The sequence below is a fragment of the Mobula birostris genome, chromosome 4, assembly GCF_030028105.1.
Source record: "Mobula birostris isolate sMobBir1 chromosome 4, sMobBir1.hap1, whole genome shotgun sequence".
Lineage (NCBI taxonomy): Eukaryota > Metazoa > Chordata > Chondrichthyes > Myliobatiformes > Myliobatidae > Mobula > Mobula birostris.
This window is the reverse complement of record NC_092373.1, coordinates 67,796,489-67,818,633: the sequence shown is the minus strand read 5'-3', so window position 1 is coordinate 67,818,633 and position 22,145 is coordinate 67,796,489. Positions and strand designations below refer to the sequence as shown.

At 41.0% G+C, this 22,145-nt stretch overlaps 1 protein-coding gene across 3 annotated transcripts in view; it reads left to right on the top strand.

The window, feature by feature from the left end:
* Window positions 1-22,145, top strand: part of pxylp1 (2-phosphoxylose phosphatase 1) — a 221,033-nt gene that overhangs the window by 162,832 nt on the left and 36,056 nt on the right. For all 3 annotated transcript variants that reach the window (XM_072255501.1, XM_072255499.1, XM_072255498.1), the window contains one exon: window positions 21,492-21,618. In XM_072255501.1, coding sequence (XP_072111602.1) covers window positions 21,492-21,618 — 127 coding nt within the window. The remainder of the gene's footprint in view (window positions 1-21,491; window positions 21,619-22,145) is intronic.

The following is a 22,145-nucleotide window of genomic DNA, read 5'->3' as shown; positions in this document are numbered from 1 at the left end:
AAAGCTTGCAGCTTCTTCAGAAGTTACTTCCAATGGTCACTCTTCGCATCTCAGCTTCAAATGTGTGTGCCATGGAACTTGATCAGGCACTGTAGGCAGCGTTGTTGGCTTCACATAAAGCCCTTGAAACCTGGGCTGATCAGGAATGGAACACATTCTCAGTGAGGAAACTGAATCCAAGATGGAATTACCACATGTAAAGAATAGGTCCAATTAATTAGATCATAAAAACAAAGTCACACTTCCTAGCCCAAAGTCTGGAAGATTTAGCACATCACATGCCTGTACAGACAGAATTTAAAAATAAATCAAAAAACTGCAGATTGTGGAAATTGAAATAAAAACATTAAAATGTCACAAACATTTAGCTAAACGGGCAACAACGGTGGAAGGAGAAACTGAGTTAATGTATATGTCCAAGCAACACACACAAAATGCTGGAGGATCTCAGCAGTAGGCCAGGCAGCATCTGTGGGGGTGGGGGGGGGGTAGTGCAATTGACATTTTGGGTTGCGACCTTTCGGTATCCTTGCTTCAGTCATCAGCAAAACCAATGAGTTTCATACACAGCCTACTTTTTGAGTGAACTATTTTTTTGCTTCAACTCCATCTAAATTTTCTGCTAGTTGCTGGATTCCCTGTTAAAGGATCCAGTTCACACCCATTACCTTGTTCTAACTTTTCATACGATCTATATTTAAATTAAAATTATGCCCGACGCCGGCCCCCTAGGCCTGAGTCGATGTAGTAGTTATATTTAAATTAACTTTCTCTTAGCCTTGTTTATTCATAAGAAAACAATCCCTGTGTGGACAATTTCCTAACTACAATTATCCAGTCACGATAACAACCTTTCAATTTCCACTGTACCCACACTAATATGGTTGCATTCTCCTGTAATGGGTGGCTAAGATGATTACAGGTTTTCCATAACTTATTTGTCACTCTGTAGTTTTCTTTTGCATCCTCCTCAGTCTTGCTTTTAGGCAAGAAAATTAAATGATTATTCTTGTTCTTAAAACCCCGCTAGAGCGACTATTGCAATATCAAGAAGCTTCCCCTACGAATGACCACAGAACGGCTGGATTGTTTATATTTATTTATTTTATTTACTTAAAGATAAAACACAGAAGAAGCCCTTCCAGCCCTTTGAGCCGCACCACCCAACAACCACCGACAACCCCAATTAAACCCAATGACCTGGTATGCCTTTGGACTACGGGAGGAAACTGGAGTACTGAAACCGGAGAAAGCCCATGCATTCCAAAGGGATGATGTACAGAGACTGCTTACAGAGGACACCGGGATTGGACTCTGAACTCTGACAAACCCGAGCTAACCACTAAGCTACCATGGCGTTTGGTATCCATTGGATTGTTCAGCTGGAGGGCAGTCACTCCTTATTCATCTATTGTCATAAAACTCATATGGTTCAATAATTTCCTCCAGGAGAGGAACCTGCCTTCCGGATATAGTCTGGCATATATGTGACTCCAGACCCAAAGAAATATGGCTGACTAAATTGGCCTAGGAAATCACTCTGGTTAGGGCAGTTAAGGATTGGTGATAAATAGTGGCATTGCCTTTGATGCATATATCCTTAAAAAAAGGATTTAAAAAAAAAACTTCCACCTCCATCTCAGCCATCAATTCACCTGCTTCATTTCCTAAACTCCTCGCACCAAACAACAGACTGTTAAGCACAGTCAGACTTCTTTGTTGCCCTTTATTCAGTAGTTGGTTCTTTTCCTTTCCCTTACAATCCTACTCACTAATCCCTTCTTCCTGCTTTACCTGCAGGTTCCCATTTCCCAGACTAAACAGGGAACTAAACAGACTAAACTGAATGGATAGGCAGGTAGGCAGAGGGGAATGGGGTTGCTCTTAGAGTTATAAGATACAGAATCCTTGTCGGTAGAGTTAAGAAACTGCAAGGGTAAAAAGATCCTGATGGGAGTTATCTACAGGCCTCAGAACAGTAACAAAGATGTGTGCTACAAATTACAATGGGAGATAGAAAGACATGTAAAAAGGGCAATGTTGCAATAGTCATGGGGGATTTCTATATGGTGGTAGATTGGGAAAATCAGGTTGATGCTGGATCCCAAGAGAGGGAATTTGTAGAATCCCTACAAGATGGCTTTTTAGAGTAGTTTGTGGTTCATCCCACTAGAGGAACAGCAATTCTGGACTGGGTGTTGTGTAATGAACAAGATTTGATTAGGTAGCTTAAGGTAAAGGAGCCCTTAAGAGTCAGTGATCATAATATGATGGAATTCACGTGCAGTTTGAGAAGGAGAAGCTGAAAATCAATCTATCAGTATTACAGTGGAGTAAAGGGAATTACAGAGGCATAAGAAAGGAGCTGAAAGTTGATTGGAAGGGGACACTAGCAGGGATGACTGCAGAGTTCTGGGAGCAATGCAGAAAGTGCATTGTTACCTGTGGCTGACAAGGGAAGTCAAAAACAGCTTAAAAGCAAATGAGAGGACACATAATATCACAAAAATTAGTAGGAAGGTAGAGGATTGGGAAGGTTTTAAAAACCAACAGAGGGCAACAAAAAAGCCACAAAGCGAGAAAAGATTAAATATGAAGGTAAGGTAGCCAATAATATAAAAGAGGATACATAAAGATTTTTCAAATATATAAAGAGTAAAAGAGAGACAAGAATGGATATTGGATTCTGGAAAATGACATTGGAAAGGTAGGAATGGGGGATAAAATAATGGTGGACAAACTTAATAAGCATTTTGTGTCAGGGGGCAGAAGTGGGGCAGAAGTGAGGCAGAATAGAGAAAGGAGAGTCACTGTATGTTCTTTATTTGGATTTTCAAAAGGCCTTTGACAAGCTGTCACACATGCGGCTGCTTAACAAGATAAGAGCCCATGATATTACAGGAAAGATCCTATCATGGATAGAAGATTGGCTGACTGGCAGAAGGCAAAGAATGGGAATAAAACTAGCCTTTTCTAGTTGGCTGCTAGTGTTCTGCTGGGGTTGGTGTTGGGAGTGCTTCTTTTCACATTATATGTCAGTGATTTGGATGAAGGAATTGATCACTCTGTGGACAAGTTTGCAGCTGATACAAAGATAGGTGGAGCATCAGGTAGTGTTGAGGAAGTCGGGTGTCTGTAGAAGGACTTAGACTAATTGGAAGAATGGGCAAAGAAGTGGCAGATTGAATATAGTGTAGGGAAGTGCATTGTCATACACTTTGGTAGGCATGGGCTACTTTCTAAATGGGGAGAAAAATTAAAAATCAGAGGTGCAAAGGGACTTGCAGGTTGAGTTGGTGTTAAGGAAGGAAATGCAATGTTAGCATTCATTTCAGGAGGACTGGAACGTAAAAGCAAGGATGGTATGCTAAGGTTTTATAAGGTGTTGGTCACACTGCATGGAGTATTGTGAGCAGTTTTAGGCTCCTTATTTAAGCAACAATGTGCTGCCATGGGAGACGGTCCAGAGGAGGTTCTCAAGGATGATCCCAGGAACAAAAGGATCAATATATGAGGAGCACTTGATGGCTCTGGGCCTGTACTTGCCGAGTTTAGAATGGGGGAGGGTATCTGATTGAAACCTATCAAATATTGAAAGCCCTGGACATAGTGGATATGGAGAGGATGTTTCCTATAGTGAGGGAGTTTAGGACAAGAGGGCACAGCCTCAGAATAGAGGGAGATCCATTTAGAAGAGAGATGAGGAAAAAAATTGCTTTAGCCAGAGAGTGGTGAATCTGTGGAATTCATTGCAACAGGTGGCTGTCCAGGCCAAGTCATTGGGTCTATTTAGTGCAGAGGTTGACAGGTTCTTTATTACTCAGGGCATCAGAGGTTACAGGGTGAAAGCATGAGATTGGGATTGAGAGGGATAATAAATCATCCATGATGGAATAGTGAAGTAGACTTGATGGGCCAAATGGTCTAATTCTACTCTACTCTATTATGGTCTTATGATGTACCCCTTTATCCATCCTCGAGAAACAATACTGTCCTGTCTCAGAAAGCTTATTGCTGATAACTGAAACTGCTACCTAATCAGTAAAAACAGCATTATCTATGTATACCCAAGCTCCTGCCATCTGAACATATCAATGCAGTTGTGAACATATCATTTGCAGATGAGATCATCACTATGTCTGGCAAAAAAAGATATAATTATTAGAAGGAAGTACAGTAGTGAGGAGTTACAGAGATGAAGTCATAGCGTCCACTCTTCAGTCTCAACTCAAGAGGACCTCTTCCAGGAACTTAATTTCTGTGTTGGACATAATATTTGTCTGCAACTTATTGGTATGTTTTTCTAGTTTGTGAATATTGTATTTCTGTTTGGAAATCCTTTCAGAATTATAATACTTGGTAGAACTACTCCTCACAATAAATGTGCTCCAATTAAAATAACTGTGTTGAATCTGTTTCATTTGCTGGAAGTAATTCCTCCTTGGTTGGTAGGGGGGACCCGCCACTTGAAATAGTGATTATTGGTGGCTAAATCCCTTCAGGAAAGAGACTAAAGTAGTTAAGTAAATTAGTCTTTGCACTATAGGTAGGTATAGTATAATCTTCCTAAAGATCGGGGTACTGATAGATATCTATTAGACTTAAGGTCTTGTCTGATGTTTATGAATCGAGAATGGATACACTCAATATCATCACATGTTGAATATAACATCTGCAACACTCACAACACGCTGGAGGAACTCAGCAGGTCGGACAGCATCCGTGGAAAAGATCGGTCGACGTTTCGGGCCGGAACCCTTTGTTAGATCTTTTCCACGGATGCTGGCTGACCTGCTGAGTTCCTCCAGCGTGTTGTGAGTGTTGCTTTGACCCCAGCATCTGCAGATTATTTTGTGAATATAACATCTGCCAGTTTGTACAATCCCATTCTGCTCAGAACAGGTTGTTGTGTCCTAAGAACTTAAAACTCCCCACGCCATTAACTTCAGACGTATATTCATCTACCTGAGCTTGTTACTTGTTAGTGCTTTGCACTTTTAGTGATCTTTGTCTTTTAATCTCTTCAATCACTCCTTGTAAAGTACTTATGGAGTCTTATCCTTCTGTTTCCCGGTGAACATGGTCTTTAACCTTTGACTATATATGTTTTAGTTGTTCATCTACCTCTCTGAGAATGTTCTGCTGCTGCTTAGTGACATCAGATAAATATACTAATTATATGAAGATGTTGATGTGTATTACTTTAAGATTAACTTTTTAGAAACATTCATATGCAGGTAATGTAGATAATATAGGTATTTCAGCTGAATGACCATATTCTTTGGCAAAAATGTTTGTTAATATGCCTTGTTAATTGAGGAACAAGTCACTACATGTTTTATATGTATAAATGGATTTTTCCTATGATAGTGCTCAGCATGTTTGGAAAGGTTATTGTAGCTACTGCATTGATCAAGGTATATTTGTGAGGTGAGAAACCACTCCAATGCTATTAAGTTTGGTGCTAATACGAGGACTGATGACTTGATGAATTTTTCTTAATTGTCAGGATATCCCTGTTGTCTACATTTCAGGTCACTGTGTAGTAATGTTCACTGTAGGTAAGTCGTGCAGGGTAGGGTGTGTGGGCTATCAGTTTTACATCACTGACAGTTAATCATTAGTGGAATTGATCGCTCTCAGAAAGCTTGTCAAAATACAATTTTTAAGATAACTTAGTTCTTCAGCTGTCCAGAGGGATTTGATCATACTCCACTTAATTTCTCTGCACCAGGCATTCGATTCCTCTCTGAAACACATCATGATGTCATCAGAAACCCTTTCAGGAGTTTATTGAATAATGTTCAAGTTGGTGTCAATAGAAGCAGATTGATTAAGAGCAAGAGACAAGTTGTCAGAGGAACTCAGCAAACTGAGTAGTATTAGATGCTGTGTGATCCACTGAGATCCTCCAGTAATTTGTCTTTTGCTCCAAATTTCAGTATCTGCAATCTCTGGTGTCTAATAGAATGATTAAGTCTTACATTCACTTTGTAAAGTGGTGACGGCATTATTGAAGATAATTGTGAAACTTTACTCTAACCTCAGTTAATGATTTTGAGGAGAAGCAGTAATTAACCATTTTCTGTCCACTTAGAAGAAAAAAGCTATTTAGCAAAAATACTGTAAACATTACTGGAGTAGTATAAACACTGTTACATTATGCTTGTTTAGGAATCGTAGTTTATGATATAGCACTACGTCAATGATAGCATTGTAGTTCTGTCACTAGGGTTTCAGTAGAAGTACAGTAAAGGGTGGATGGATGAGATGTTTATACTGTATTAAGTTTAACTGAATAGCATGCTCTTATTCTGGGATATGTTGATGCTGGGTACAATCTTGAAGTCTGTTATGTAATCAGGTATGATTCCTTACTTTGAACTGGGAACCTTTTGTGATAACACTGCAAATGAAATTTAAAATATTGTAATTAAGAAAGTACACAACATTATGTTTCATTGGTTTGGAAGCTCTCTTCCCCCACTTTTCATCTACTACTGATATACGTGCTATCTTAAATAACAGCACAAATTCAAATGAGACTTGATTATTATCAGCTGAACACTAGGTTGCTCAGCTGCCTCACAGCTTCAGGGACACAGGTTTGATCCTGATCTCAGGTACTGTGTGAAAGTCGTAGGCAAGTGCAAAAAAATTCTGAATAGTGAAGATACTTTGAAAAGTAATGAAATGAGAAATATCCAAATACTTAAAAAATACAATAAAGAGCAATAAACAGAAAAAAAATTAAATCAAGTCAGTATTTGGAGTGATCACCCTTTGTCTTTAAAACTCCATCAATTCTCTTAGGTACACTGTCATGCAGTTTTATAAGAAAATTGGCTGGTAGGTTGTCCCAAACATCTTGGAGATCTTGCCACAGTTTTTCAGCAGACTTCGGTTGTCTCACTTACTTCTGTCTCGCCAGGTAATCGCAGCCAGCCCAAATGATGTTGAGATCAGGGTTCTGTGGAGGCCATATTATCTATTGCGGACCTCCTTGTTCTTCTTTTCGCTGAAGATAGTTCTTTGTGACCTTGGCCATGTGCTTGGGGCCATTACCCTGCTGCAGAATGAAGTTGGAACTGATCAGATGCTCTCTGATTGTATTGCAAAATGGATAAGAATCTGCTTGTCCTTCTCAGCTTTAGGATTCTGTTAATTCAGAGCAGGTCAGCAACTCCATTCATGAAAATACACCCCAAACCTGCAGGGAACCTCCGCTTTGCTTCACTGTGCTTACATTCATCCATGTAGTGCTTTTCAGCTCTTCTACTGACACACTGCCATTCTGTTCGAGTCAAAAATTTCAAACTTTGACTCATCAGTCCAGTGCACTTGCTTCCATTGTTCAGCACCCCAATCTTTGTATTTTTGTGCACAGGTAAGACTACGGACATTGTTTCCTCTTTGGAGGAATGTTTTTTTGGCAGCAACTTTTCCATGAAGACCACTTCTGACAAGAGTTCTCTGGACTGTAGAGGGGTGTACTTGGGTTCTGGTGGCTTCTGTGAGTTCAGAGCTGATAGCACTGCTGGACTACTTCCAATTTAGAAGGGACATCAGTTTGAGGTATCTTTCATCTGCTGCAATCAGTTTCATCTCCAGCCATTGCTTTTCTGGTCCTTAACCTTGCCTGTTTCTTTGCACCTCTTCAGAAGAGCTTTGGCAGCACATCTTGAAAATCCTGTCTGCTGCAACATTTCTGTTTGGGAGAGACCTTGCTGATGCAGAATAACCACCTTGTATCATGTTGATGATTTGAAAGTTAAACTGTCACATCTGCCACATACCACAATTTTAGTTTGGTTGTCCTTCACCCAGTTTGATTCCTTCTACATCCATTTCCGTTTCAGTTAATCAGTTTTGGTCATTGAACTTACTATGTCATTGATCGTTAGCACCTGTTTGTTATCTCTGTTTAATCATGCACTGGGCTATATAATGTGCCTACAAACTAATCAACTTTTTACTTGAAAAGTGGTCTTAATGTTTTGTCTCTAAGAAAATAAAAAAAAATCTCTGCAACATTTATTTTTTTGAAAATGAATGTTTGAATATCTAAAATTTGCTCTTTTCTACTGCTATACTAATGCAGAAGACAAAAAATAAACATCTAAAACACATCTTATATCACAAATCTAGGGTCCCTCAGACTTAACTGTTCTGTATATGTTCTTCCTCTGAATATCTGTGTTCCCCTTCCCTCCCCACCAGATGCTCCAGTGTCTCCCATACCTCAAGCTCATGCTGGTGAATTATTTAGATTTAGAAATCAACCCTGACTTAGTTTTCATGTCAGGAGAATCAACTGAGTATTTGGGAGAGAATAGGCTACAAGCAGGTAAATGAGAGAAAAGGACTGGTAGGCGTTCACTGAGATAGGCATACACTAGATGTACCAAATTGTTTCTTTCTGTGCTATAAGGAACTAAAATACCTGGTACATCCCTGGCCAGTGTGAAAGTAAGCCATGTTGAAAAGAATAGGTGTTGCCTTTGCAGCATGTATGGAGGGTTGTTAAAAAGGCAAGTCTGTTTGGATAGTATTGTTGATGGTGCTGATGGGACCTGGTTCTGAGTATTAACTGGAGTTCTGTGTTCCTGTTTTCAAAATATAAAATAGTACTCCCACAAATACAGTTTATTTGCCAATAGTGTAAACCTAGAATAGAAAATGCTGGTACCTTGACATTTCTTCATTGGTGTTTTTGACTTACACTGGGTTCGTGCAGTCAGTCACCACTGATACAATTGCTTATACATGATGTACATTGGATTTGGACTGGATTTGAACTGTGATTTAGGAAAAATATTATTTAAACAACAATCTGTGAAGATAGTACTAAGTTCTGAAATGATTTAACATTCTTTACAAGCTTTACATTCTTTACTCTGAGAGGATTTCTCAGCAGAAGGTTGGACATTTTGAAATTATCATTAGCATCTGCACGATTTTCACATGTGGAGCATGGAGATATGGAGGACAAACACAAAATTTAATTATTATCTATTCCAGTTCTTTGTTGGATGTATTACTAATTCAGCAGCTATTTAATGCTCACATGGTTCCTTAAGGTTGCTACAGTATGGGAGCTGTTATGAACCCACAGGTTTCGTTTACTGTGGACTGTCGCTTTAAGCACCTGAGTGAGACGGGACTATGATGTCAGTCACAGGCTGACACTGCTGACTGTGGATTTAAACATGGAGAGAGAGGGAGACTTTCAGTAGTAATAGAGAGAGACTGGGGAAGCCGGTAGCTTCAGCTTGTCACAGCTGAGGCTTGGAACTCTTTTAAGCCCAGAAGATTGAGTTAAACACCGGCACACGGTGCACAATGAATGTGTGACTGTCACTTCGTATAATCCATAGGAGCGGATTTTTGTGGATATCTTGTGGAACCACTTGTATAGCCCTTGTTGTGTGGTAACCACTGGAAGACGATATTCCTGTGACAGGTCACTTTCGGTGATAATTCGTATGTGGACTTGGAACGTTACGACGGACAAAACCTACGGCGACTGTTATCTAGTTTTACCTGACGTGGAACTTGTGGAATACTTCATACTTAGCATTTCTCTATGTTTCACCCTGGATCACAAATATCTCTCTCCCATCATTTACTTCGTGGATTACTGAACTTTCTTACTTTACCATCTCAGGACTCTAAGCCTTGTTCCCCCAAACTCAATAGTTTGGGAGTTATGTGTATACATGTGTGTATATATACACATAACACTGTTAACTTTTGTTTATGTTGGTCGAGTTACTATATGATAAGTAGATACTAATAAAGATAAACAACAGGAATTCTGCAGATGCTGGAAATTCAAGCAACACACATCAAAGTTGCTGGTGAACGCAGCAGGCCAGGCAGCATCTGTAGGAAGAGGTGCAGTCGATGTTTCAGGCCGAGACCCTTCGTCAGGACTAACCGAAGGAAGAGTGAGTAAGGGATTTGAAAGTTGGAGGGGGAGGGGGAGATCCAAAATGATAGAAGAAGACAGAAGGGGGAGGGATAGAGCCAAGAGCTGGACAGGTGATAGGCAAAAGGGGATACGAGAGGATCATGGGACAGGAGGTCCGGGAAGAAAGACAAATCCAGACCAAATCAGTTCCCCTCTACCACCACTCTGCTCTGTCTAGCGGAATTAGTCCTTACTCTTAATAATTTCTCCTTTGGCTCCTCCCACTTCCTCCAAACTAAAGGTGTAGCTATGGGCACCCGTATGGGTCCTAGCTATGCCTGCCTTTTTGTCGGGTTTGTGGAACAATCTATGTTCCGTGCCTATTCTGGTATCTGTCCCCCACTTTTCCTTCGCTACATCGATGACTGCATTGGCGCTGCTTCCTGCACGCATGCAGAACTCGTTGACTTTATTAACTTTGCCTCCAACTTTCACCCTGCCCTCAAATTTACCTGGTCCATTTCCGACACCTCCCTCCCCTTTCTAGATCTTTCTGTCTCTGTCTCTGGAGACAGCTTATCCATGATGTCTACTATAAGCCTACTGACTCTCACAGCTATCTGGACTATTCCTCTTCTCACCCTGTCTCTTGCAAAAATGCCATCCCCTTCTCGCAATTTCTCCGTCTCCGCCGCATCTGCTCTCAGGATGAGGCTTTTCATTCTAGGACGAGGGAGATGTCTTCCTTTTTTAAAGAAAGGGGCTTCCCTTCCTCCACTATCAACTCTGCTCTTAAACGCATCTCCCCCATTTCACGTACATCTGCTCTCACTCCATCCTCTCGCCACCCCACTAGGAATAGGGTTCCCCTGGTCCTCACCTACCACCCCACCAGCCTCCGGGTCCAACATATTATTCTCCGTAACTTCCGCCACCTCCAACGGGATCCCACCACTAAGCACATCTTTCCCTCCCCCCCCCCTCTGCATTCCGCAGGGATCGCTCCCTACGCAACTCCCTTGTCCATTCGTCCCCCCCATCCCTCCCCACTGATCTCCCTCCTGGCACTTATCCGTGTCAGCGGAACAAGTGCTACACATGCCCTTACACTTCCTCCCTTACCACCATTCAGGGCCCCAAACAGTCCTTCCAGGTGAGGCAACACTTCACCTGTGAGTCGACTGGGGTGATGTACTGCGTCCGGTGCTCCCGATGTGGCCTTTTATATATTGGCGAGACCCGACGCAGACTGGGAGACCGCTTTGCTGAACATCTACACTCTGTCCGCCAGAGAAAGCAGGATCTCCCAGTGGCCACACATTTTAATTCCACATCCCATTCCCATTCTGACATGTCCATCCACGGCCTCCTCTACTGTAAAGATGAAGCCACACTCAGGTTGGAGGAACAACACCTTATATTCCGTCTGGGTAGCCTCCAACCTGATGGCATGAACATTGACTTCTCTAACTTCCGCTAAGGCCCCACCTCCCCCTCGTATCCCATCTGTTACTCATTTTTATGCACACATTCTTTCTCTCACTCTCCTTTTTCTCCCTCTGTCCCTCTGAATATACCTCTTGCCCATCCTCTGGGTCCCCCCCCCTTGTCTTTCTTCCCGGACCTCCTGTCCCATGATCCTCTCGTATCCCCTTTTGCCTATCACCTGTCCAGCTCTTGGCTCTATCCCTCCCCCTCCTGTCTTCTCCTATCATTTTGGATCTCCCCCTCTCCCTCCAACTTTCAAATCCCTTACTCACTCTTCCTTCAGTTAGTCCTGACGAAGGGTCTCCGCCTGAAACGTCGACTGCACCTCTTCCTACAGATGCTGCCTGGCCTGCTGCGTTCACCAGCAACTTTGATGTGTATTACTAATAAAGATAGTGGTTTTAACATTAAAACCTGACTCAATGTGAAATCTCTTGCTGCTGGTTTGTTTCTAAAATGTTACAGTTCGTAACAGAGCAGTAGTAGGGATAAGCTCTCACTACTTATTAAATGCTTCCAATGGTATGCACCTCAAATAGCTTTTGACAATCAAGCTCCTGGCCTTTACTTGGGCTTAGCTACAAACTTTTTACTGACAGGAGAAGGGGCAAGATGGGTTACTGGTGCCTTAAAACCAGTTGCTTTGGGCAGATAGGGCTTGTCATCTTGGTTGGCAGCTCATCCAGGAGAAGAAAAGCTCTGATCTCAAACCTCTACTGCCTACACTTATACCCAGACATGGGGAAGGCTTCAGGAGAAAATCTTAAAGAAAAATCCAGAGCTGGCGCCCCTAAAGCAGCCCTACATTAAGTTCAATGCTGACTGGCAATTCCTGCAATGCCACTGGTGCTAAACTATATTGGTCTCTACTGTTTCTTTGGATTCATCAGCTGTATGGAGAGGGGGAGATTGCTACATGGGAAACAGGATACTGCATACTGGCTTGTGTATCATGTAGACAACTGGGACACAACATTCATGGTCAACCCAAGCAATGGAGGGCCTCAATGCTCATGCACAGTTGGCCATCTCTGGCTTTATTCCTATTACTTTAACAATGTGGCATCTGAATTTTTATTGTGGTGTTTATGCAAATTTGCATCAGGAAATGCATATTAATTGAAAGGATCAAGCAAGCTCTTATTTTACATAAATACAGGCTGCACACATTGCAGTTTTGCAATACAGTTGAGTTTCCAGGCAACCAACAGATTTTCAAATGGAAAATAATGGCCTGTAATTTGCAGTAAGAACTAATGGAGAAAGCCTTAACAGTACAATATGGACTAAGCTTGTATTGAGCTAAATGGACAAATCAAGAGTTGATGAAGATTCCCTGCTCTTCTATGGTGTTGCACGTTATTCTTAATATTAAAAGAAAAAACATAAAAATGTTGTGCTTTGATAAATGAGTTTTAAGAAAGCTTTTAATGCATTCTAAACCTCAGTTGCTGCTTCACTATGTCTCTAGCTGCAAGACAATTGTGTGGATCATAATAACCTCAAAGGTTTTCAATATTCCATGGATTTGAAAATTAAAATTACTGGATTTTTGTCTTTAAGTTTACTGATAGTTTATCTGTTTTCACCTGAACCTGTGCTTATTCCAGTCGATATTTTGCATTCAAGAAAATTTAATAAGTTATTAAAGTTTGCTTTGTTGAATGTGAGAATTCTTCAATGTGCTCAGTCTGTTTGATTAAACTACAGCTAGTGGACTCTAGTTGTACTGAGAGAATTAGACCTTACAGTTAACATTCTGGACTCCACCATCACCATTCCTGGGTATGTACCGTTTCACTGGCAGGACAGACCTAGCACAGGTGGTGGCACAGTGGTATATGGTAGAGAGGGAGTTACCCTGCTCTGGACCCCATGAAATCTCATGGCACCAGGTTAAGCATGGGCAAGGAAACCTCCAGCTGATTACCACGTACCGTCCTCCTTCAGCTGAGGAATCAGTACTTCTCCATGTTGAGCAGCACTTAGAGGAGGCATTGAGGGTGACAAGGGCACAGAATGTACTCTGGGTGGGGGACTTCAATGTCCATCAGCAAGAGTGGCTCGGTAGTACCACCACAGACTGAGCTGGCCGGGTCCTACTGGACATAGCTACTAGACTAGGAATACAGCAGGTGGTGAGGGAAACAACAAGAGGGAGAAACACACTTCACTCCATTCTCGCCAACTTGCCCGCTGCGGAAACTTCTGTCCAGGACTGCATTGGTAGAAGTAACCACGACACAGTATCTGTGGAGATTAAGTCCCATCTGCACATTGAAGAAACCCTGCACCACATTGTGTGGCACTACCAACATGCTAAATGGGATAGACTTCGGACAGATCTAGCGGCATTTGACTGAGTGTGGCATCAAGATGCCCTAGCTAAAATGGAGTCAATAGGAATTAGGGGGAAAACACTCCACTGGTTGGAATCATACTTGACACAAAGGAAGATGGTTGTGGTGGTAGGAGATCAATCATCTCATCCTCAGGGCATCACTGCAGGTGTTCCTCAGGGAAGTGTCCTTGGACCCAGCACCTTCAGGTGCTTCATCAATGATCTTCCTTCCATCATAAGGTCAGAAGTGGGGATGTTCGCAGATGACTGCACAATGTACTGCACCATTCGTGACTCCACAGATAGTGAAACAGTTCTTACCCAAATGCAGCAAGACCTGGACAATATTCATGCTTGGGCTGACAAGTGGCAAGTAATATTCGAGCCACGCAAGTGCCAGGCAATGACCGTCTCCAACAAGAGAGACTCTAACCATCGTTCTTATCACTCAGTGGCATCACCATCACTGAGTCTCCTACTATCAACATCCTGGGGGTGGTTACCATTGACAGGAAACTGAACTGGTCTAGCTATATAAACACTGTGGCCACCAGACCAAGTCAAAGCCTAGGAATCCCGCACCGTATAACTCACCTCCTGACTCCCCAAAGCCTGTCCACCATCTACAAGGCTCAGGACAGGAGTGTAATGGAATACTCACCACTCACCTGGATGAGTGCATCTCCATCAACACTGAAGAAGTCTGACACGATCCAGTACAATGCAGTCCACTTGATTGGTACCCCTTCCACAAGCATCCAATCCCTTCACCACTGACGAACAGTTAAAGCAGTGTGTACTATCTACAAAGTGCACTGCAACAGCACACCAAAGTTCCTAAGGCAATACCTACCAGAGGCATGACCACTACCATCTAGAACGACGAGAACGGCAGATACCTGAGAACACCACCACTTGGAAATCTGCGTCCAAGTCACTCACCATTCTGAGTTGGAAACATATCGCCGTTCCTTCATTGTCGCTGGGTCAAAATCATGGAATTCCCTCCCTAGCAGCACTGTGTGTGTACCTACACTTCAGGGACTGAAGGGGTTCAAGAAGGCAGCTCATCACCATCTTCTCAAGAGCAACTAGGGTGAGCAATAAATACTAGCTTAGCTGGCGATGCCCACATCCTGTAAATTAATAAATAAAGAAAAACTCTAGTTAACTCTAGAAATTGATGCCTGATAGCAAGGAAGGACAGACTTCATGCACGTTTTTTTTATAGGTATTTGTCAGCAGCCTATTTTGCAATCAATAGATATTTCCAACATTGTACCATTAAATATAAAATCTGTATTTTCTAACTCCTATAAACCTTTTTATCACTCTATATCATTCTTGTTGATGGAAGAAGGGATCATGTCTCTGCAGTTTTTGTTAGAGATCCATCTACAAAATTTCACCACAGTGGCACTTAACAAACTTATGGGAGAGCTACTGTGTAAGGTTTCACAGGCACATGTGCAAAGGTTTCTGGGACTTTTCATCTTCAGTGTCCTCTCTCAGGCCAAGATACCCACACCGCAGCTCCAGTTACACTTAACTGGCCTGATGGATGGGCATTTTGTCCACATGCTTTAAAACCAGTCTCCTCCCTTTCTTCCGAGCTCCATCACAATGTGAGTTTTTCATTACTTCAACAAAAATACCTTCCTCTAATCCAGGGGTATACAAGTAATACTTTACAAGGCAAGACCTGGTTAAAATAAAAATAGAACAATTATCTTGATCCTGTTTGAGGCAAAGATTTTATAAAAGAACATTCAATTTCTGTAATGCTAATGTAATGCTGCAAGAAAAACTGTTTCAACAACGCACTTTATTCAACCTCAATGGTTACCTTTAAAATCTTAAACGATCTAGACAGGTATTTTATTCAAACTGTTCTGTAGCAGTTCCATTGTTATATTTGATACAATCAATATCTTGAATAAGTCCAATTATGACCTATAGAGGGCTATTGTAAGAGCTAAAAGCCAATTTTGTGTAGAGTTCAGCCTATAGTTGAATGCATGACAGCTGTGGCAGAATTTGCAACCCAGTATTTCCCATAAAGCAAAGCCTAACAGCTCAAGTGGCTGTGATGCTTCACTCCCTAATGAATGCTTTGAGAATAACACTAGATTTATGTGAATCCTCACAGCATCTGGTGTTCCTGTGATTTCTGTCTTAGAGGCTGACATCAGGACATCCTTTAAGAGGGTGAAAACTTGCAAGGCATTTGACCCCAACTGTGTACCTGCTAAGGTACTGAAAATCTGAGCTGACCAACTGGCTAGAGTGTCAAGGATGTCTTCATCCTCCCACTAGTGTGATTTGAAGTTTCCACAATCTTAAAGAGCATTCATCAGCGCTCAAAAAGAGCAAGTTGCCTCAGTGACTATTGCATGGTAGCATTTTGAGAGGTTTGTCATGCTAGAATTAACTCCTGCCTGAGCAAGGACTTGGACTTGCTGCAATTTGACTCCCCTTACCCAAGATCCGGTCTATAGTGGCTGCAATCCTATTGCCTCTCTACTCAACTTTGTAACATCCAGACAACAGGCTACTGTTTATCAAGTACCACTTGGCATTCAACACTAACTTCCCCTCAGTGCTAATCAACAAGCTACAAAATTGGTGCTCTGCACCTAGCTCAGAAATATAATCCTCTCCTTTCTTATCTGAAGATCATAAATAGTATGGATCAGTAATAACATCTCCTTGCTGATCATCAATGCAGGCACATCTCAAGAATGTGTGCTTAGCCCATTGCTCTACACTCTCTGTGGAGCTCATATGGTTAGGCACAGCTCAAATACCATCTTTAAGTTTGCTATTGTTGGCAAAATCTCAGATGACAGTGAGGAGGTATACATGAGTGAGATAGATCAGCTGATTGAGTGGTGTCACACAACAACCTCACACTCAACATCGGCAAGACCAAGAAATTTATTGTGGCACTCAGGAAAGGGAAATTGGGAGAAGACACATAAATCCTCATTGAAGGGTCAGTGATGGAAAGGGTGAGCAGCTTTGATTTCCTGGGAATCAGCATCTCAGATGACCTACAAAATACTGGGTGCAAAACATTGATGCAGTCACAAAGACACTATTTCATTAGGATGTTTTTTTGGAGATTTGTTATGCCACCGTAGACTTGTGAATTCCTGCAGATGTACAGTGGGTGAGCATTGTAACTGGTGGCAATGCTACCTGGTATGCAGGTTCCAAAGTGTAGGATCATAAGAGGCTGCAGAGGGTTATAGACTGGGCCAGCTTAGTTATGGGTACAACCCTCCCCATAATTGAGGACATGTCCAAGGGATGGTGCCTCAAGAAGGCAGTGGCCATCATTAATGACCCTCACCATCTGGGACATGCCAGCTTCTTATTACTACCATTAGAGAGGAGGTCCTGCAGAAGCACACATACTGCCTGTATTTTAGATTCTTCCTCTTTGCCATCAGATTTCTGAATGGTCCATGAACCCATGAGCAGTGCCTCATTATTCATCTTTTGCAATATTTATTTATTTATTGTAATTTATAATAATTTTTGTCTCACAAAACAACAATTTTCATGAAATAGAGTATGTGAGCGATAATAAATTTCTGATTCTGCGTCAATGAATAATTGTTTGTTATTTTGGCATGGTGTACCTTTTTCACTCTTTTTTGCTTTTATCTTCTCGGCTTCCTGATTAGAATTAATCTTAGACTCATTGGTAGTCATCCTACCACTAAGCAAATTGACCTGCCTTTATCTAGGTTCTTAGATTGTGAGTACCTTTCTGTTATGTGGTTAGTCAGACATGGCTTAGCATGTGTTGTCCACCTTGACGGTCCTACTTGTTTCAAATTCATATAAGGATAGTTAGAAGTGTACTCTTGTACCTAGATGCTCTGATGATAAAGTCTGTATATCCCTGGGTATTTAGCTAAGATCAACAGACTCAGTATGAAGAAGAGATGAAATTTGAGACCCTCCTTTTCATGATGAAAGAGTATTCTATTTGGCAGTGCAATTAAGCACTGTCATCTTTATTTCTGGTAAACCAGCATGATTAAATGATTTAAACATTAATTCACTTAGACACAAGTGGCAGGTACGTAGATCCAGAGACAAAATGTTACGTCACTCTTTGAGCTGTATTTGGCAAAGCTTTCTGTGAGTCTTTGTTTGCAGGATTACTGGCATTGCTCTGTTAGGAACTCTGTTTCTTGCACGATGTCTGAGTGTATATCAGCACCTGTAGGTTAAAACTAATTCTGAACCATTGCTTATTCTAGTCATGGTCTCATGCTGCCCAGCCATGCTCATAACATAAACATCTCTGGTCTATTTCTTTTAAAATAGCATTCTGTTTCTCCATGTTAATGTCACATGCATTGCATTCCATCTGGTGCTTAGAATACATAACCACTCAAGTCATGCTCTTTGTTATTCCTTAATGTATTTCACCTTTGGTCCTGGGTTACTCAGGCATAGATTATTCCAACTACATATACTTTTCAAGTATTTGCCTGTTATGAATAAAATCATGGTTTGAGCTAGCTTGTGCACAAAATATTAGAGAATCTACATTTCCATACTTGTGTTCAAAGTGAAACTATCAGAAATTAAGAGCAAATGTTCAGATAATAAAGTGAAATACCATTTAATGAAATATACTGTAGTTGAATGTCTAATATATACTGCAGTTTTTCAATAAACATGGATTATATTTAACTCGATATTCAGAAAATTACAAAGTACAACTGTCTTTCAATAAATATGTGGGTTATATTTAAATTCAGTATTGAGAAAATTACATTACAGTACAGTTGATTTGGGAATGATGTGCAATTATAATATGTCTTTTAATATATTCATTCAAAGGACGTGAATGGATGCAGCCTGAGCCAACAGTTAATTACTTAGCCCTAGTTGTCATTGAGAAGGTGATGGCGATCTACCTCTTGAGCTGCTGCAGTCCTTGAGGTGTCAATATCCCCAGATTCCTCCTTCTCCAGCCCTTTGTCTTCTCCAATTCTCAGCTTCTTACTTTGTCCCAAACCCCACCTTCTTCACCTAGCTTGTCCTCCTCCTCCTCCTCCTCTCCCACCTTTTTATTGGGACATTTTCCTCCTTCCTTTCCAGTCTCTGCTTGAAATGTTGAATTTTGATTCCATTCCATAGATGCTGCCTGACCTATCGAGTTCTTCCACCATTTTGTGTGCGTTGCTCAGAGAGAGAAGTCCAGAATTTTGACCGAGCAACACTGAAGGAACAGTGATATATTTTGAAATCAGAATGATGAGTGGCTTAGGAGCAGCTTTCTAGAGGTGGGGTTCCCTTGCTTTTGATGTCCTTCTCCTTCTTGCTGGTAGAGGTCATGGGTGTGGAAGGTGCTGTCTAAGGAGTCTTGGTGACTTGCTGCAGTGCAACCTGTAGATCACACAAAAGGGCAAGACTGTGAATCAATGATGGAGTGAGTGAATGACTGCAGGTATGGTGCCTAACAAGTAGGCTACTATGTCCTATATGGTGACAAGACTCTGGCATGTTGTTGAAACTGCACTTAACCAGGCAAGAGAAGAGTATGGCATCACACTCCTGACTTGTATGGGTATGGTTAGGTGTATTACTATGAAAAAGAAAAATAAAGAATCCTTTATTTAAAAAAATGAGAAAGCCACATATATAATTAAAAAAACAATTAGTGTTAGTGTGTTTGGCGACTATTCACTGTTGGATTTTTTTAAACTGTGGAAGAAGGGTTACTTTACATTTTTGAGGCAACTTGACCTTAATCTTGAAATTTCCATTGAACTTTTGATGCAAAGGTTTTGATCTGTGCAACACCTTTATAACACTTGTAGTGAGAAGTCTGTAAGTGTTTACTAAAGGCTAGCTTACAACTTGCTTTCTGAATGTTAGTTTTGATTTGATAAGCCGAGTTCCAGACGTAGTTGCTAGAAGATGTTTTTGCATCTGCTGTTGAGCAGCAGATGCAAAAACATCCCCTAGCAAATACAGCTGAAATACACATTTGGAGAATTGGCAAAGAAGTGGAAGATAGAATATGGTATAGGGAAGTGTATAATCATGCACTTTGATAAAAGGAATAAAGGTGTAGAATATTTTCTAAATGGGGAGCAAATTCAGAAATCAGAGGTGCAAATGGTCCTGGGAACCCCAGCGCAGAATTCTCTAAAGATTAACTGGCGGGTTGAGTCAGTAGTAAGGAAGTCTAATGTAATATTAGCATTCATTTCGAGGGGACTAGAATAGAAAAACAAGGATATGTCGGTGGGGATTTTTAAGGCATTAGTGAGACTGCATTTGGAATATTGTAGGCAGTTTGGGGCCCATATCTAAGAAAGGACGTGTTGGCTTTGTAGAAGGTTCAGAAGAAATTTGGAAAAATGATCCCAGGAATGAGAAGTGATTTACTCAACTATTAGTATTTTCTAGTGGTTTCAAGAATTTCTGACCATCTGGAAGTACTAAGGTGCATAAAACCTGCCTTTAAAGAATTCTTAAACTGATCTTCTAACCTGGACAAGCAGAAGTAATATACTTATGTAAACCAGTGTTTGAGCTTCACCATCTACATTAACAGATTAATGGTGAAAAAAAATGCAAAGATTCAAAGACACTCTGTTTTGCTGGGACCTCCCATTGTTGGGTGCTTGACTTATCTCGCACTCCACAGCTTCCTAATGCCTCCTGACAGTATTTCAGACCAGCATGGCTATATATACTCTTACACGTCAGAGGAGAAACTTCAAATAATCTCACTGTGATTTACGTTGGCTTCCTGAGTGAAGTTCTGCTTGAAGTGAGAAAAGCAGAGTTTGGCTAATGGAAAGGAGTGGAACTTCCAAAGTTCCAGAGAAGATGCCTGGCCTGTGCCTGGGTAAACCTTTGAATAAATTTTATTTTCAAGATTGCTAATAAATACCTCTTCTCATACTTCAACTAGGTGAGCAAATTACATCCTTCCAGAATTGGATGTTTGCTGTTTCAATGGCTCGATGTAACAGTGGTTGGTGATAGTGTTGGCTGGTCTGCTAAATCATAATTGAATCATCCTACAGTGAGTTCTGTTTTAAAGTCTTATATCTTTACCAAATAATTGACTATATACTCAATGGCCACTTCATTAAGTACCTCCTGTAACTAATAAAGTAGCCACTGATTGTATGTGCATGATCTTCTGCAGCTGTAGCCCATCTACTTCAAGTTTCGACATGTGCATTCAGAGATGCTCTTTTGCACTCCACTGTTGTAACATGTGGTTATTTGAGTTACTATTGCCTATATTGCCTTCCTGTATACTTGAACCAGTCTGTCCATACTCCTGACCTCTCTCATTAACAAGGCATTTTTGCTCTCAGAACTGCCACTCACCGGATATTTTTTTGTTTCTCGCACCATTCTCTGAAAACTCTGGAGACTATTGTACTTGAAAATTGCAGGAGGTCAGTAGTTTCGGAGTTATTCAATCTACCCTGTATGGCACCAATAATCATACCACGGTCGAAGTCACTTAAATCTTATTTCTTCCCCTTTCTGATGTTTGGTCTGAACAACAACTGAACCTCCTGACCACATCTGTGTTCATTAGGTTGCTGCCTAATTGTCTGATTAGATATTTTCATTAACGACCAGGTATACCTAATAAAGAGACCACTGAGTGTAGTTTCTCTAAAATAAATACTTTTGATCTATTGGAAATACCAAGTATTAATCTTTGACTTGTTTCTACATCCTCAGGCCATGCACCTCCAGACTACAAATTGATGTCAGTTCATGTGATGATTCGCCATGGTGACAGATATCCTCTGTATGCTATTCCAAAAACGAAAGCACCTGCCATTGACTGTACATTGATCCCCGGCAGGTAAGTTTATTTACAGACTATTTTCATTTAATATTGGATTGAATTGATGATGGTGAGGGAGGGATGTGTGTTCAGAACCAACTATTAAAATATATGAACTTAATTTATCTGTGTATTCTACATAATGCTTAGTACAAATTCTTGATTGATGCTGCATGACAAAGTGTGGAGTGGCATTAGGTTCCCTGTTGGGGACTACAGAATATATCAAACTTCCTTTTTTTTTACCATTTTAGGTACTTTCTGTCTCTGCTTTTCCTTCAGCTTTATTGCTAACTGTGGCCTTACATACAGCTGCTGTGATCAGCACGTAGCAGTGAGATGTAGTGTCATGGGAAGCTGTTGATATTAAATATTAAGTGACCATGATAACTACCACTGATGTTGCCAAAAATATACCAGTCAAACTGGCACCTACAATAAGTGTATATGTCCATCACCTTAGCCATCACCTTGATCCTAAGGATGAAGCAAGATCAACACATGAACCATGGAATGAATGGATAATGAAAATTCGAGAAATTAAA